General features: G+C 32.6%; 1 protein-coding gene and 1 long non-coding RNA gene across 2 annotated transcripts in view; both read left to right on the plus strand.

Moving 5' to 3' along the window:
- The first annotated feature begins 3948 nt into the window (after positions 1–3948).
- The window catches only part of nab (NGFI-A-binding protein homolog), a 32119-nt gene continuing 18653 nt past the window's right edge, over positions 3949–17414 (plus strand). Inside the window, exon 1 of the mRNA XM_089707861.1 lies at positions 3949–4298. Within this exon, the coding sequence (XP_089563987.1) occupies positions 4175–4298 (124 nt within the window). The 5' untranslated portion in view covers positions 3949–4174. The remainder of the gene's footprint in view (positions 4299–17414) is intronic.
- LOC149479222 (uncharacterized) lies at positions 11933–13953 on the plus strand. Its single transcript, XR_016317247.1, has 3 exons — positions 11933–12064; positions 12236–13090; positions 13541–13953. It is a non-coding gene; the product is annotated as an uncharacterized LOC149479222 (long non-coding RNA).

Below are 17414 nucleotides of genomic sequence, written 5' to 3' on the forward strand. Positions count from 1 at the left end.
GATAGCGAAAAGCTTAACTCGTGCTTAACTCCTATAATCATGTCATCCCTTACTTTCAACTTGTAATAAAACTATGGGAAAACCCATGAGGATCAACATATTATTATTAAATCCCTCTATATAAAATACTGAAACGTTTCAATGTTACAGCTAAATGCAATGAAAAACAAAGTATTGTATAAATTTTTACGTAAAACCGATAATTTGTCTTTGCTTATTTTCATGTAATTTCAAACGCTGGAAGTGTCAGCTGCTGTGACGTAATCATTTAACTTGGTAACTTTATTGGTAACCATGAAAATTCCTCGAAGCTAAGCGTGAAAGATATATTCAGGAATGAGACACGTGTGAATGTCTTCAGTGTGAACCAGGCCTAAGCTCGCTCGATATCTGGCGACGTCGATGAAATACTATGAGTTCCTTTAAGTTTTTACCGCGTTGCCGCTTTTTCAGCGCCATTTGCATCGTTCGCGGCCATATTGTAGTTTTTCCCGCGCGTCCGAAACGATGGCCCGTTCTGAATACAGCCGTGTAAAAAGCTTCGGCCAAATTCTTGTTTTATTAATGCACATTTATGTGTAAATCTTTAATGGAATTAATTAAATTTACATTACGACATGCATTTGAAAGGTTTCTACTAAGTTTGTTTTTGTATTTGAACGTCGTATTTGAAATTATTTTCTTATAGGAATAATTTAACTGAAATTTCTTATGAGAATCTTTCGAGTATCCTATATGATACTAATAACAAATTTATTTGTTGTATAATATGTGCAAAAATGTATTGTTGTGTGAACTATTCTTTTTGTTATATAAGTATAGTTACTAATTAGTCAGATTAAAAAAAATATTAGGTAAGTATATTTTAAAATGTTACCTACTAAAATACGACAATAAGAATCGATAACATGTCGTCGTTATAGAAATGTTATATAAATCTTTTTTTTTACCTTCATATTAATCAATGTATAATCATATAATTACATATTTAAAAGAAACAAGCGAAACTGCACTCGTAGTGTGCGCATTTTCAATAATTTTCCACGAAATTTTCGCCTCAAATTATTTATTTAGAATATTCACAACAAGTTAAAGTTTCCGAACGAAATTTCAGTTCTCGCGTTACAGGTTGCTTTGTTCCAGTCGCACCCCGAAGTCGTTATGAGATTGAAGAAAATGTTTAATGGGAGGCTTGGCTGAGCGTGAGAAAATACGGATTGGAGAGTCCGCTACCGCGTTGGGGCTGCGAAAATGGCGGCTTTATGTAATACTCTGTGTTGCCAGTATTATATTAGCGCGTACTGATTTTATTTTAAATTCATGTAAGAGATGACGTTGTTATTTTATTTGGTTTAAAATAAGAACATTAAAAAAATTGTTTTTGATCGTGTAGAGGTAGGTAGAGGTAGCTACTCGCATAATTTAGCTTTCTGCTGGAGCACTAATCCTGAGTGAATATATAATATATGTAAATGTGTGAAATAACATGTAATAGGAAAAAGTATAATGTATGTGATATCGTTCATCATAGTGCTGATTAGATGCTACCAAAGAGGCATCTGTGCAGGCAAGTTATAAATTTATGTTTATATTACACATGCCTATATATTTAGGTATACATAGTTACATGTCAAATAGAAGAAACAGATTTTAATGTAATTTCCACTAGACTTTTTTATAATAAAAATAATCTATAATAAAATATCTTAAAGCGTGAAGTAGCGAGCAAAGCTCCAGCTGAAAGCTAGTAAGAAAAATAATATACTATACTTAATACTACACCATTATCTGTAATTTTACTTTTTCGAAAATTATGTACCTACACCATAATGACCCGTTTATCATTCAACTACAGATCACTATAGTTACTATTTACGTTTAACCGCCAATCGCCACCTTCCTGGCCTCAGTTTTTCTGTAAATAATATCTAAGGGACTATTAAGGCAGTGTAGGTTTTTCCTCGGCCGGTGAAAGGTTGTAGTGACGCTTGCTAGTTGGAAATATGTCGATATGATAAACCTACTACCTGTACTGTGGGAAACCTTTTTGTGAAAACAACGGAAAAAAATTATGAGAACCGTTTTAGAAAATTCGCGCGCGCTTTTCTTTTTCTATATTATCTGTATTGGAGGATGGCTTGTGTAGATCTGTATTGTTTTTGACGAATATTTTTTTGGTAAAATACAATTAAAAATAAACATTATTATAATAATAATTACAATTTTAGAAAGAGGGCTTGTTTTTGGAATAGGTAATTTTAGGGATATAATTTTTCATAAAATATACCTCATATGAAATATAATTAATTTTGGCAACATTATAGCTGTTATTGTATACTAAATAAAGTCGGGATTGACCTTATAGCTCTATATTAATTTACAAAATACACCTTACCAAAATTGTTCAACCAAAAAAAAGGAAATCAATAAAAAATAGGTCGGGTTAACTCGTTCGTGGCGGAATCAAATTAAAAAATGATAATCAGTTGCAAAAGCTTAATTCTCGATTGGCCCCAAAAGTGTTTCTTGGAAAAGATAAAAAACTTATGAAGTGGCCGTGCCGACAACGGTATGGCTTGATTTGCAAAAACAATGTTTTAAAAATATAGGTTATGCGTTCGCGCGCTTTCTTTTATGATGATTTTTATTATCTGTGGACTTTAAATTGTAACTGCCTAATTATTAAGCTGTGGTCGCTTGTTTTATTCGTGAAATATGTTTTGTAAAATTAATTAAGTAGGTATATAATGTAATAATAACTGTAATATGTGTGTAACCACACTTTGAAAATAAGTAGGTAAGTATACGTTTTAATTTAAAACTAAAATCGTCCGGAACTTAACTTCTGGTTGAACTTTATTTTTAATTTAAATTGTGTTTTTAAATTTTTCGTTTTTAGTTCGTTAAAATAATATCATTCTAATCTTTGTGATGAAGATTCAAAAGTGCTTCTAGAAGAAGTCTAATTGAATAGAGAAATATTTGAGTTCAGACTTACTTTGAGAACTTATTTGTTCTATAATAGCATAACTTAGATACAAAGTTTAAATTCAAAGGCAATGCATTTCACTACAAAGAAATGGGATATTAGAGGGAAAATAATAGAGGAAAATAATCGTTAATTTCTTATAGGTATTTGCTGTGTTTCATCAGAGAAATCTACATTAAAATTTTAGAAAACGTACATCACTCTTGGTAAACTAACTGCAGAAAAGCTATACCTATGTCATAAATGGTGGAAAATGTATGCGAAATTCCTAAAGTAAAACACTTGAACGGAATAAATAATTTTTGGTTAGTTATAAGGTGTTTTTGGAGTGAAACTTATAATTAAGATCGCGTCATGGCAATACCGTCTTAAGTCTTACCAAAGAAGTTTCACTTCTGATACGTGTGTTCGTTTCATCAGGAAACGCTGTATAGAGGAACCATCTGCTTGATAGTTATTTTGAGTAGGTAATAGACAAATGTAGGTACCTAAAATTAAAAATGATGTAGGATTAGCGTTATTACCTACGCGAAAAGTCTCTTATCTCACAAAGTTGCGTTGCGTCAAAAACTAGTGGTCTGAAAATTACTTATAAACAATAACAAAGTATCTATTTATAAAGTATGCAACCATTTCATAGTGAACCTAAACTTACATTTTATTTAGGTAAAAGTCGTATACTTATATTAATTTTAATATATAATGTTGTTAAAGTTATAGCGTATATCGTCGATAGAAGCGTATAATTCCTTGAACCGTCTCGCGATCAATAAATGCGATTAAAAAATTTCAAAGCGACCCTCATGCAAACCCTTTCCGTCCCTTCACATAAAGACACACCGTACATTCATAGAAATTCGGTTATATCCTTTTTTATGTGAAAGTGTGGGTCGCCTGGAGGGGCTGTGGGGTGCTGGGCGGGGCGTTGCAGCTGCACCGTAGGGCTCCGCCAGCGACCCGCAGCCTTCAGTCGCGCGTTCGCTTCGACAAGCTAACGTTGCTGCGACTATCCGAACGCATCCCGCGCGCGCCAAATTCAATTACGAATTACGAACGCGGATTACATTTCACATTTATATTTCCAATTTTATATTTATTTTAATTTTAATTATTTTTAGATTCTATTTTTAAGCTGTGTTTGATATGTCAAGTTGACAGAAAATAGTTGTAAAGTTTGGCGGGTTAATGTGTGCGAGTGAGAAGGGGGATATGGAGAGCCCGGGCGAGGAAACGGGACGGCCTGCGCACCCCCCCGCCCAGCAGCCCAACGGCTCCAATAAGATAATCGGAAGAAACGTGAATGGGACCAGTAAGTCACAATTACTTTTTAACAAGCTTTTTTGATGCCCAAAAATAGCCTTGCATAATTAATTTGTGAAACATTTTAATATCCGATGCCATTTCTGTAGCAGACAATTACTGCTACAAAGTTGTGTTTCGTAGAATCGACGGTGATTAATTAGTACCTACTTCATAAAATGCAACACCTAAATTTAAAAAGAAAATAATTAATGTTTACTTTTATTTATTATTTGGCTTAATTGTGTAAATAAAGTACTGCTATTTCTTTTATAATTATTAATTAAAAATGATGATATTATGAAGTTTTTATTTTAAATTAGATTTACACTACAGAGTAATTAATAAATAGAGAAGACAGAGTAATTACAATTTTATATTAAAACGAAACAGGATAGATATTTTCACAGGGAAACCATAAATAATATTCTATAATAATTCGTTAGTAATCCATGTATCAAATATGGTTACATGAGTTCTTATAAAATATATTTAGGACGTATCGAAATGATAAATATTCATTTTCATTGCCGGTTGAAACTTAAAAGGAAAACAGCTTGATCTCAAAAAACTCGACTCACCGAGTGTTTCATTAAAACAATTGTAGTTTTTGCGCTACGTCTTTATCATTTCTTATATTTGTTGTTAGTTTTAATTGTGCTCTTGAACACTAATGATAAATAAATTTACAATTATTATTTTAATTTCTACGCAAATATGTATTCAATAACTTTAATTATGCTAACATACATACCCAATTATGAGAGATTTCTTTTGATAAATATAAAAACAACAGTTAAAGAAATAAGATTAACTTTAGATAACTTATAGGGGTTGGGTCTAGGTTACATTTCAGTCATAAATAGTATAAATATGTAAATAAATACGATGCGGAAGGTTATATTTTGTCAATTATTTGATACTAGCTGCTCCGCGCGGTTTCACCCCCGTGGCTCTAGTCCTGTTGGTCGTAGCGTGATGATATATACCCTATAACCTTCCTCGATAAATGGGCTATCTAACACTGAAAGAATTTTTCAAATCGGACCAGTAGTTCCCGAGATTAGCGCGTTCAAACAAAAAAACAAACAAAGTCTTCAGCTTTATAATATTAGTAAAGATTTCACTTATAGCACAGAATACTTAGTGAATAGTAGCTAATGTGAATAGGTTTCTTTACATTTTACTAGTTTCAGATTACGGTCAGTTTTATTTATTAACTGTTTTATTGTGTACAGAACTTTATTATAGTTTTATTATCCTATTAAAATCAAAACAATTAGCAGTTTTTTGTTGGAATAGTAATAGTAACGATAGTTAGTAATAGATATTCTATGGTAATAGAAAATCTATTTTTGTTCTAATGCACAAACAAGAACCTTAGGAAATGTAATTTATACTGAAACTGAAAATATTTGTTTATAGCATAGGATGTTCAGATGCGACATTTTTTTAAATTTGCAATTTAGTATCCTACTTTAAGATACAGAAATATAAGGCATTTATTTGGTAACCCATTCGTAAGTATTTTGACTATTTTATAAGTTTTTACTTATATAGTTAAACTGCAACAAGGAAAATAAAATTTTAGGTAGGAACTCCATTTTTTTTAATATTCGGTTGATATAATCAAATTCACATACTATGCAATTATTAAAATATCCGAATAATTAAAAATTATTAATTTCATAACTTATTCAATATGAAAAAACATACCTACATATTTTTACAACTTAAAATCTCAATTTATGTCTAAAATAAAAACAATTTAGCTTCCGCCTTGAAAACATTATTTTGGAATAATTTAACTGCATTTTATTAGTTTGGCTTAATATTTCTTGTTTGATGTAATAATTTTCTTTTGGTTAAAAACTATGATCCATCTCTAGCATCCTTTATTGATCTTTAAATATTTTGGGTGTATTAAAATAAATAACTTTTCAATATTTTGGTACAATATGATGTAACTCAAACCAATATGTGTGTATTAATCTAAATAATCCTTTCTTTAAGGCTCTTTAGTTACCTATTACGTAGGTATAATAAAAATAGATTTTTAATCGTTATAATTCCTCATTAAAATAAAACACAACACACAGCAGCATTAAGTACAAACTTTAACGAAAATCAATTAATAAAAAAACAAAACATTTTAATTAACGTACACTGCGTTCATAAAAATCAAATATGGCATCACCAAACGCAGTTGACGTACAAATGAATAGCGCATTACAGCGGGAAACTCACAAGAAAATATTACATACGAATCGCTCTCATCGCAAACGTACAATCTTTTTGCATCTGTGTACAAAAACGCATCGATTCAAAGAAACTGACGATGGGATTGGAAGCCGTTACCGCCGTAATTTGCGTTTTTATTCAACCGCCGGGGCCCGCTTTGTCTTCGCGATGGCGGTTTTTGTTCGCGCCTTAATGGTGTGCGCGGGAAAACCTTTATGATACTTGATAGTTGATAGTGATTGCATTTATGAGGTAAGGTACATCATCAGATCAGATCATTGCTTGGATACAGTTAATTGTAGAGTTAATTACTAATTAATAAACAGTGCGATTATTGCATGGAATTTTGAGAGCGCGTTTCGTTGGGTTTAGCGAATAGATAGGAATTTACAAAGAGCATAGAAAAATTAAACAATTTTTATTCGTTTCGGGGTTTATTTAGTCATTTGTAAAATAATTGGAAGGATCAATATTTATGCATTTTTTTATATCAAAGAACCGTAAGAATGAATAAATAAGAATAATTTACCAAATACTGTCCGATTTGATAAAAAAAGTCCTGGATTTAAAATAGCCATTGTGTAGCTCTAATTAAATATTATAATAGTCAAGAGAAAGCTAAAACAATGATAATGATATATTGTAATCAAAAAATACTTTCAAAGTATCAAGACGTGTTGAGAGATGCATTGACGACAAAAACTGCATCTAACGTATAGAGTGTGATATAAAAACTGCGCTAGAAAGGAGGAAAACTGCACTACAATAATATAATGTTTTATTCTTGATGACTTGTTACTATTGGCTGTGCTATAGCTTGCTGAGGGAATAACGATTTTGATACTTCCATATTTTTGTGAAATTAAAAGTAGGTACCTATAGCGAAAAAAAATGATTGTGCAGATGTATTTTAAGAATAAAATATGCATTTGAGTGCTTTGAAAATAACAATAATTAACAAAGTAACTACGTAAATTGCATGTTTTTCTTTTTATAGTTGATTTTTCAATTAGGTACGACATACACACAATACACATATTATAAATATATTGCATCTCATAGTAATTTATATATATTTCATGAGAATTCGAATAAAAAACCCATCCTTTATATAATCAAACACGTTATAAAATTATAAGGAAAGGATATATTAAATAATATGTGAAACAAAACAAATTATTTTATTGAAAACTAGCGGTCCGCCCCGGCTTCGCCCGTGGTACATGTTTACGTTTTCTTTACATAAAAACCATGCTCGTACTTCAAGGAATATAATAAAAAAAGAATTATCGAAATCGGTTCAGCCGTTCTCGAGTTATGCGCTTACCAAAACAGTTTGCGATTCATTTTTATATTATAGACTAGCGGTCCGCCCCGGCTTCGCCCGTGGTACATATTTACGTTTTCTCTACATAAGAACCATCCTCGTACTTCAAGGAATATAATAAAAAAAGAATTATCGAAATCGGTTCAGCCGGTCTCGAGTTATGCGCTTACCAACACATTTTGCGATTCATTTTTATATATAAAGAAGATGAAGATTACGAACACAATAAAAATATTTCAATCACGTTTTTAACCGACATAACCTAGAATTATAAAATGAACAATGAAGTATATCGACTAATATGTTTAATATAAAAACAACAAAACGCATTAACTTGGTAGAGTGAAGGAAAAACCGTGGAAATGCGGGAAAAACAACGCTCACATGCAGTTCACAAAAACTCACTATTGTGTACTGCACTCATTGTGCCACTGAAAAAAAAACAATAGACAATTTATGGTATTGCCATGGTATTGCTAATTGGCATAGACTATAACGGTGTTTCTGTCTTCTAGTATCTATGCCATGAAAATATTTAAATATAAAATAAATATTTCAGTACAATTTTCACACACGGCACGATCCGATGCCGTACTAAGCTTTCGCTTGTATTATGGAAACCAGAGGGCTGATAAACATACATATATAATTTTTAAATAAATACATATACAGGGTTACTTGTAAAACACCAGCAACCTCGCAGGACAAGCTAACTAACATCATAACAACATTTGTTCTACGACTATTGCCATAACGCAATCAATTATTTTTAAATGATTTTTTAAGCTTTTATTGTACTCTCCTAACATTTGTAAGTCTATGTTCTATTCATTATCGAAAGGACGACGCGACGTCTTCTAAAACCTTCAGGACAATCAATTTTTGAACTCATATAAAACGCCAGAAACATTTCATATCATCAATGCACGCTATGAAAAGAAATTATGAAGTGTCTCAAGAAAAATAAATACTTTAGTAATGTATTTAAATTTAAAATATTCTCATGTACCAGTTTAAATTATTAAAAACAACGTTCCCGCTTCGTTCAAAAATGTATAAACCGTTTCTTTACAGGCGGAATTTATATATTTTGAATGCAAACCCTCATACAGCTGACCTACAGAATAAAAACATCTTTTATGCAAATATTTGAATAAAATGCAAACGTAAAAACATATCTTGAACGTACTCAGCTGATAATAACCTGTGCCATAACTACGTAGACCGTCTGAAAAACGGAGCGGAATAAAAATGGCGGCGAGAAAAAGCGCGCGGAAATTCACGTGCGGTTCTGTAGTTTTTAAATGTTGTTTTAAATATTTTTACAAGCATTATTGCAGCACTATAATTGTTATACAGTCATGTTTATAATAGATTTTGTTATATAAATATAATAATTGATAGTTGAATAATCATTTTAATTAGCACTTATTTTATAAAAATAGCATATGATACGTATACATATCTACTAAAAACAATAATGTATTTCTTCTAATAACAAAAAAAAATGTATATCATTAAACAAAAACACTTAAAAACATTCGTAAAAAGTACCTACATGTTTAATTTTCTTCCCAAGGATCTCCATTAAGGCTGTACGTACACTCATTCTAGGTATACAGTTTTTTAGCCTCCCAGACGGGCCGGAGCCCGCAAAGACATTTATGAGGGACGTATACAAAGTAGCTTGGAGGAAAATTCAATTTAATTCAGAAATAGTTTGTAGTATCCGCAGTATAAGTAACTTAATGAAATGTTCATTTAATTGACTATACTTTGCATTTGTTCTCACGCCTGACGTTATTATTTCCGCAATTATTTTTTATAAAAAGGATATCTTGCCGATGAATAATGAAAAACAATTTGATTGAAAAACAGTGAAAAATCCCTTTCATCCTTTTAAATTAATAATTTTTATTCCACATACTTAAGGCGCAGTAGTTTCATTTTTGAAATAACTTCCTTGTTGACTTGAAAGTAAAAAACCTATATTCCTTTAGATATTGTACAAGTTGACAAACATTTGCTTTCCTATCAAAAACGCTTTAGCCACAAAGACTGTTTTTTCAGTCTATCCGTTTAAAAAATCCTTTCTCCGTTTCAACAATACACGGTACGTATGCAAATATCTTTGTCTTTTTTTAATCTATGGTAGCCATGAGGCATCTGTCATATCGCATCTTTACGCGCGAAAGAAACCGAATGACTTGTTTTTTTTTAATTGTCTGTGGTTCGAATAAAGAATCGTTCAGTAATGTTTAGAGATGTTTGAGGCACAAGAAATTGAGATTAGCATTTTATGTTTGACAATGGTATTTGTTTCATTGATCATTGGAATGAATTGAGAAGGTTTTAACGATGTAGTCCAATTCCAGTAGGAAATAATAAAGCTTAAAGTGATGATAAACTAAAAAAAAACATTTTCTAGAACTAAGTAAGGGCCTGTTCAGTGCGACGCGGATGACCTACGCGGACGTCCGCGACGGACGGTAAAATGTATGAAACCTTACAGCGCGTTCAGAGCGACGCGGAGCTGTCCGCGTCGCGGAGAGCTATCCGCGCGCGGTCGAAATCGCTCCGCGCCGCTCCTCCGCGCCGCGGATGTCCGCGGGCGGACGGTGCCTGGTTCTAATGTATTTGTTCAGTGCTCGGCGGACAACAGTCACGCGGAGCGGATGTAAAGTACTGTCGTTGTCATGGCGGCTGCGTCAAATGTGCAAACCGAGAGGGTTACAGTCGATCCCGATCCGCATCGCACTGAACGACAAAATCATCCGCGACGGACGCAAAACCTAGTCCGCGTGCGGACGGTCCGCGTCGCACTGAATCGGGCCTAAGTATTTATCGATTTGACGATTAGGTAAGTGAAATTGAAAATTAACAAAATAAATATTTAGTAGAGTTGGATATAGACACGGATGAAAGGTGATAGAAATGATGTATTATAAAGTAAATATATAATTATGTACATAAATTAACATTTCTATAATAAAACTACACAAAATATAGAACGCCCAAACGAAATCTGTTAATATTTTGCAAGATTGTGAGGAAATTTTAATTTAAGTTGCTTTCGGCTTTATAATTTACAGCAAACAATAAAATTAATAGATTACTTTTTGTCCACATTCACAACCTGCCTCGCTTCTTTTGATAATGAAATGTATAAATGTTTTTTCTCGTCTTGAATTTTCATGAGCTCAATATTTATAGAGTCGCAATTATGTGGTCCCTCGCGCCCTCGCCATACACAATATTATCGCAAAAAATGTCAGCATATTCTCCTATCGAATTTGTGTTTTTATACTGTTAATTCCTCAGATAATGGCTGGAGTCAGATGATGGTAAGAAATCTCGGAATTTTAGCGGGCTCAAGTCACATTTTTTGGGGGTCCGTTTGAATTTCAGATTTTATCAGTGTAATTTTTTAACGTGTTTTGGGTAAGAAGTAGAATTCAATGTTTTAAAAGAGGTTTGATTTACAATTTGTTATTTTTTGGGGTGTAACCATCACAGGTAACCATGGATTGAAGTTACTTCTACTGAATTAGAATTTGCTTTGTCTAAAGGTAGATGAAATACTATAATTATTAATAGAATAACCACAAGAAAATCAGAATAGTAAAATTTTACTTCATTAGCTTATTAATTAATACTTTTGGTGGCCATTAAGTAATAATAATCGTAGACTATAGAGTAGGTATTGCTAAATAAAAGCGAAGAGCTTATTAAATTCTACAGAACTTAAAGCGCGAATCAAATTCACGCTTTGTCTTATTTTTTATTTATCGCCCGGAACGCGGCGATTTTGGACGTTTTTGCAAACTCCATGAAAACCATAATGGCATTTTATCGTGTATAATTCTGTATCGTTTATTAATAATAATGAACCCCAAATTTAATAAGTTGTAAAAAATAAGCATTTGCATTTTTAATGACTTGATTTAAATAAAAATCAGCAGATAGGTAATTGATTTCATGAAATTGAAATTAACAAGGTAACTGGTGTTTTATTTATGTCAGTTATCTAATTTTTAAATACAATGTAAACACAGATATATAAAATACATAATAAAATAATATTGATTTATTTGAAAAGACCATCATGTCTTTAATTGGGTTTTGCGGTACAATTTTTCTGACCTTCATAATTATGAAGTTTACGTTTACGTTGTACAGACTTTTTGTTCATTTATAAATTACTAGCGGTCCGCCCCGGCTTCGCCCGTGGTACATGTTTACGTTTTCTCTACATAAGAACCATACTCGTATTTCAAGGAATATAATAAAAAAATAATTATCGAAATCGGTTCAGCCGTTCTCGAGTTATGCGCTTACCAACACATTTTGCGATTCATTTTTATATATAAGAATTACAGGTTCAAACGTACAGTCTCTTAGGGCTGAAAATATTTAGACTCTTGCACCGAATAAAGTCATGTAACATCAAAAGAACCTTTTCGTCGCACGACATGTCTTACAAAAACTTCAAATAAATATGTACATTCATTTAAAACAGTCGTCAAATTGCACATGCATCTGCAATTTGGAGGGAATTTTTTTGCAACGAAATGTTTTTTTTTAATCATACAAGATTGTTAATAGACTGGAAGTGGGTCGCGTCAATCATTAACGCGGGAAAAAAATTAATGGCGCTTATGTTATAGCTGTTTCCATGTATGGTTTAGTCTCTAGTGTGAACAAAAAATATTATTGCTTTTTATGATTTCACAATTATGTCTGTCTTGAAATGAAAATTGTTAATGTTCTGTTTGTATACTCGTTTGTGAAGAATGCGTTTTTGTGTGGAGTTCGTTTTTTAGCAACAATGTGGTATAATTTTTAATCAATTAAAGAATAAGGATGGCTTGGAATTAAGGATACCTTTTTTTTTAAAGTGGGGAAATCTTCCAAAGATACCCACGGCCCCCGGGGAAGGAGTCGTGGGTTATGTCGGATTCTTACTGACTAAAACCCCACGTGTTCCATCGAGCCGCTTTAATGATGGGGCCGCGGGTATTGTTTGGAATTCTTCCGCGACCCAAGAATACCTATGAAAGTATTTAGAAAATTCAAAATCACGTGTTTCATTTTAGTCTCGAAAAATAATAATCTTAGCAGAGCTAATTTTCAGTGTTCTATCCACCTTTTAGCAATGCTGATGCTGTAAACAGCGAAGCAACCACTTCAGAAATTTTCTGGACAAATAACTTCCTTTTAATTACAATAATTGAGTATTTGAATAATAAAAAAATATTGATTTTTTTTATGTATTTTAAAACTTTATTATTAATAATATTGATATTCAATGCAAAAATCTCCAAAAAAGTGATTTTTCAATGAATTATAAGCAATTAAAAATTGATGAAATTTAAATTAAAGTCACGTGACTATAAACGCGCCATGACTGGTCACGATAGATGTGACGTCAAAATGTTATAGTTGTATACGTTTTTCTATCAACTGCAATGAGTGAAAACTAACATTATGACGTCACACGCGTTCGGGTGACGCTTCGGGAGTTGTCGGTGTGTTTTCGGTACTGGATTCAAAGACTAATTTTTATTTTGAAATAACTTTTGAATTATTGCAAAAAACAATAAAAAAAAACAGTTTTGTTATGAAACTAATATATAATCTTTCCATTTAGCACAAAAAAAATTTTTATTCAAATACTCAATTAGTAGGGAAATAAAACATTTACGCTAAAATACACGCAGTTATTACCCAGATATGGTTATGATGTGCAAGGAACTCGAGCATTTAACACTTAACCTGGTATGGTCTTGCCAGCGCAGAATATGGTGTTAAGTAATTAGTGGCAACTGGCAACATTTGAGTGATAGATTACTGATTCTTTAATACTGGATAAATGTATGTTTATTCAAACATGAGCGGGTTTGTGGGGTATGAAGTGTTTTTTCACGATAAAGGAAGTGCGATTTCATAGTGTAGAAATAAAAGAAAAATTAAAATCTAAGCCAATGTAATTTAGAAGAAGAACAAACTTAAAAATTATTACGAATAATATTTTTTTTTCTATTATGCACAATAAGCTTAATTTTAACCGTAGGTACCAGAAAAATAATTATGCAATGTGAGTATCATAACGTTCGTTTTATAAAAGTAGAAAAGAAGAAACAATTTTTTCTACAAAAAATATCTTCTCTCTCTCCCTGTTTGATTTGAAAAGAACAAAATTGGCGCCAATTTCGCATGACTGTGGTACCTTTACATAATAAAGAGTAAAGACGTATAAAAAACTGAACCCTTCCGCGTCCACCGTGATTTGAAGGAACGGACAAGTCCGATCTAATCTCGGCAGCTGCTGGGCAGATGTTCCTCACCTTTGACGGACAAACGAAATGACAGACCCACATTTATGCCCCACACAAAATTAAACCCACACTAAATAAAACTACGATCCAGTTTTGATTGTACAATCTTTGAAGATAACTATTCCTTAAGGGTGAAACTAAATGCTATTCAAAAATGGAATTTATTGCGTATTAGAAAGATTTGTTTAATGTTGTCTGTGGAAAGGTCAAAGACCTTTGATACAGATACAACCATTGTTTACTTTTTTGACAGGTGTCGACAATTGATTTTTGACAGATTTGAGTTATTACTGGGTCATTTAAAAATATTGGAGATTATTTTTTTGGCTATGATCAAATATAATAATATTTTTACACTTGTACTGAAGTAGGAAATGTCTCGCCGGACATTTTTCATTTCCTATAATCTATTCATATTTCTTTTAGGTAATTTTATTTTTTATTTTTATTTTATTTATTGAGGTCATCCAACACTTGTCACAACAATACTTATTATATAGGTACAAGTTACAATAAAAAATTTTGACAATTGTGACAAACAATTATAGGACAACACAACATGGAAAAAAAATAATAATATCTAATAATTACGTTTGAGTCAAGTCACGTCACAAAAGGAAAAGAATACAAACCAAATCAAGACAAATCTTTGAAATATTTACGTATTCTATGACAGTTGTCGTGAAAAATATCAATACAATTGGCATACTCATTGACTAGTTTACTTAATCTACAGACGGGGGAATTTCGGCCAAAAACGGTCCTACGCAGAGGAGGAACCAAAGGTGTAATTTTATTGCGCGGGTATCTAGAAGGAACTCTGAGATTAAATTTATTTAACAATTGCGGACAATCAATTTTATTCTGAAAAATTTTGGCTACAAAAACAATATCTGAAAATATGTAACGATTTTCGAGGGATGAAATGTCAAAATGCGACAAGCGCCTTTGGTAAGAGGTAAGCCTTTTATGAGATAACCTGCAGGAGTAACTCAGGTGCCATAAGAATTTCTTTTGTATGCGTTCCAGTCTTAAAGCGTGAGTCGCGTAATGTGGTCTCCAGACAACCGAGCAATATTCAAGAATACTACGTACGAGACTGTTGTATAACATAATCTTAGTTTTGGAGTTATGAAATCCTTTAGAATTTCTTACAATAAAACCCAACATCTTTGAAGCACGATTCGTAACATATTCAAGGTGATTAACAAAAGTTAGTTTACTGTCAAATAGCACTCCCAAGTCTTTAGTAACAGAATTCTCCTGGATTTCCATATTGTTTATGTGATATTTGAAAGGAATAGTTTTAGACTTTCTAGCATAGCGGATGGAGAAACATTTTTCAGTGTTCAATTCCATACCATTCCTACAGCACCATAAGGCTAACTTATCAAGGTCCTCTTGTAGTTTCAGTGCATCTTCAAAGCAATCAATAATTCTACAGAACTTAAGGTCATCAGCATACATGAAACAACGTGAATTAACTAATATTTCTGGAATGTCATTAACGAAGAAGTTAAAAAGAACAGGACCTAGGTGTGAACCTTGAGGAACTCCCGAAGTAACATTGTGTGGCAAAGCATCAAACCCGTTAACAGCTACAAAAAATGAACGATCGCTTAGATAGGACTTTATCCACTTCAAAAACAAAGGTGAGAGTCCATATCTACATAATTTCTGCAGCAAGATGTGATGTGGAACTCTGTCAAAAGCTTTGCTAAAGTCAGCGTAAATAGTGTCAATTTGTTTATTTGAATCTAGCTCGTCGATAATGGTTTCGGTAAAATCTGTCAAGTTGGTCATAGTAGATCTATGCTGAACAAAACCATGTTGGTGAGAAGAGAGGAATTGTTTGAAATGCCTAGTGAGAGCTGGACAAATGAAAGACTCAAATATCTTGGCAAAGGTGGAAAGAATCGATATGGGCCTATAATTATTTATTAGTTCTTTTGAACCAGACTTATGAATAGGTATGACCTTAGCCACCTTCCAGTTTGTAGGGAAGAAACCATAACTCAAGGAAAAGTTAAAGATTCTCAAAAGTGGCTGTACCAGACTTTCAGCACATGCAACAATGAACTTAGGATGTATGCCATCCGGTCCAGCGCCCTTAAAAACATCGATAGCCTTGAGTTTCTTTAAAAGAGGCTCATACTCAATACGCGGTAACGTCAGGAGAAGGTCGTTATTCACGGAAATTATAGTTGATGGCTGTTGTTCTTCAACATCGGGATCTCTCTTCGAATAAACAGATCCAAAATATTTAGAGAAAAGCTCGCATACACGAACACTATCTGAGGAGGCTTCATCACCTAGAGACATGGAAGGTGGATATGCACTATTACCTCCTCGTTTGGACTTAATGTAAGACCAAAAGTATTTAGGGTTAGAATGAATTTTATCTTCTACAGATCTAATGTATAGATTATAGCAAATATTTGCAGTTTTAGAACATCTAGTGCTAATTATGTGCAATTCGATTTTATCTCTAGGATTGTTGTACTTCCTGTAACGCTGTCTTAATTTGAACTTCTCCTTTAACATTTTTTTAAGATTATTATTGAACCAAGGAGGATATTTATTATTTTTGGACTTAATTTTAGGCACGTATTTATGAATGGTATTCCTAATCTTAGCATATAAAATATCCAACATTGAATCTACGTTATCAAGGTCACAAAACAGTTCATTCCAATCACAAGTGCTAAGTTCGTTGTTAATAGACTCATAATCTGCTTTAAAGAAATTAAATTTACAAGCAAACCTATTATAAGGAAGTTTAGCTTCAATTTTATTGGTAACTACTATATCGAGAGGAGGATGATACTTATCAAGGTTACACAGTGGAGATACAGACTCAATGACGCTGCAAAGCGGCACGTTATTAGAGATCACTAAATCCAAAATTCTATTTGTTGAATTAAGGACATTGTTGTGCTGCTTTAAGTGGTTTAGAAATAAGAAGTCGAGTAAAATTTGACAATGGTTGGGCGCAATGTATTCATGTGTACCAACTAAGTCCCAATTAATATGACCTAGATTAAAGTCTCCAAGTATTAAGTGACCATACGACAATTCAAGTAACCTACTACAATTATCTAAGAAATGTTCCAGTATCGAACGATCCACCGGAGGAGGCAAATAAACGGCACATATTGCAATATGATGAACCGATTGCGACAAAGGCCAGTCCAGTATAACCCAGAGATCTTCAAGCTTA

This window comes from Colias philodice, chromosome 20, assembly GCF_061535455.1.
Source record: "Colias philodice isolate Cphi_HAF_F1 chromosome 20, ilColPhil1 Martin Lab GWU primary, whole genome shotgun sequence".
In the NCBI taxonomy this organism is placed as follows: domain Eukaryota; kingdom Metazoa; phylum Arthropoda; class Insecta; order Lepidoptera; family Pieridae; genus Colias; species Colias philodice.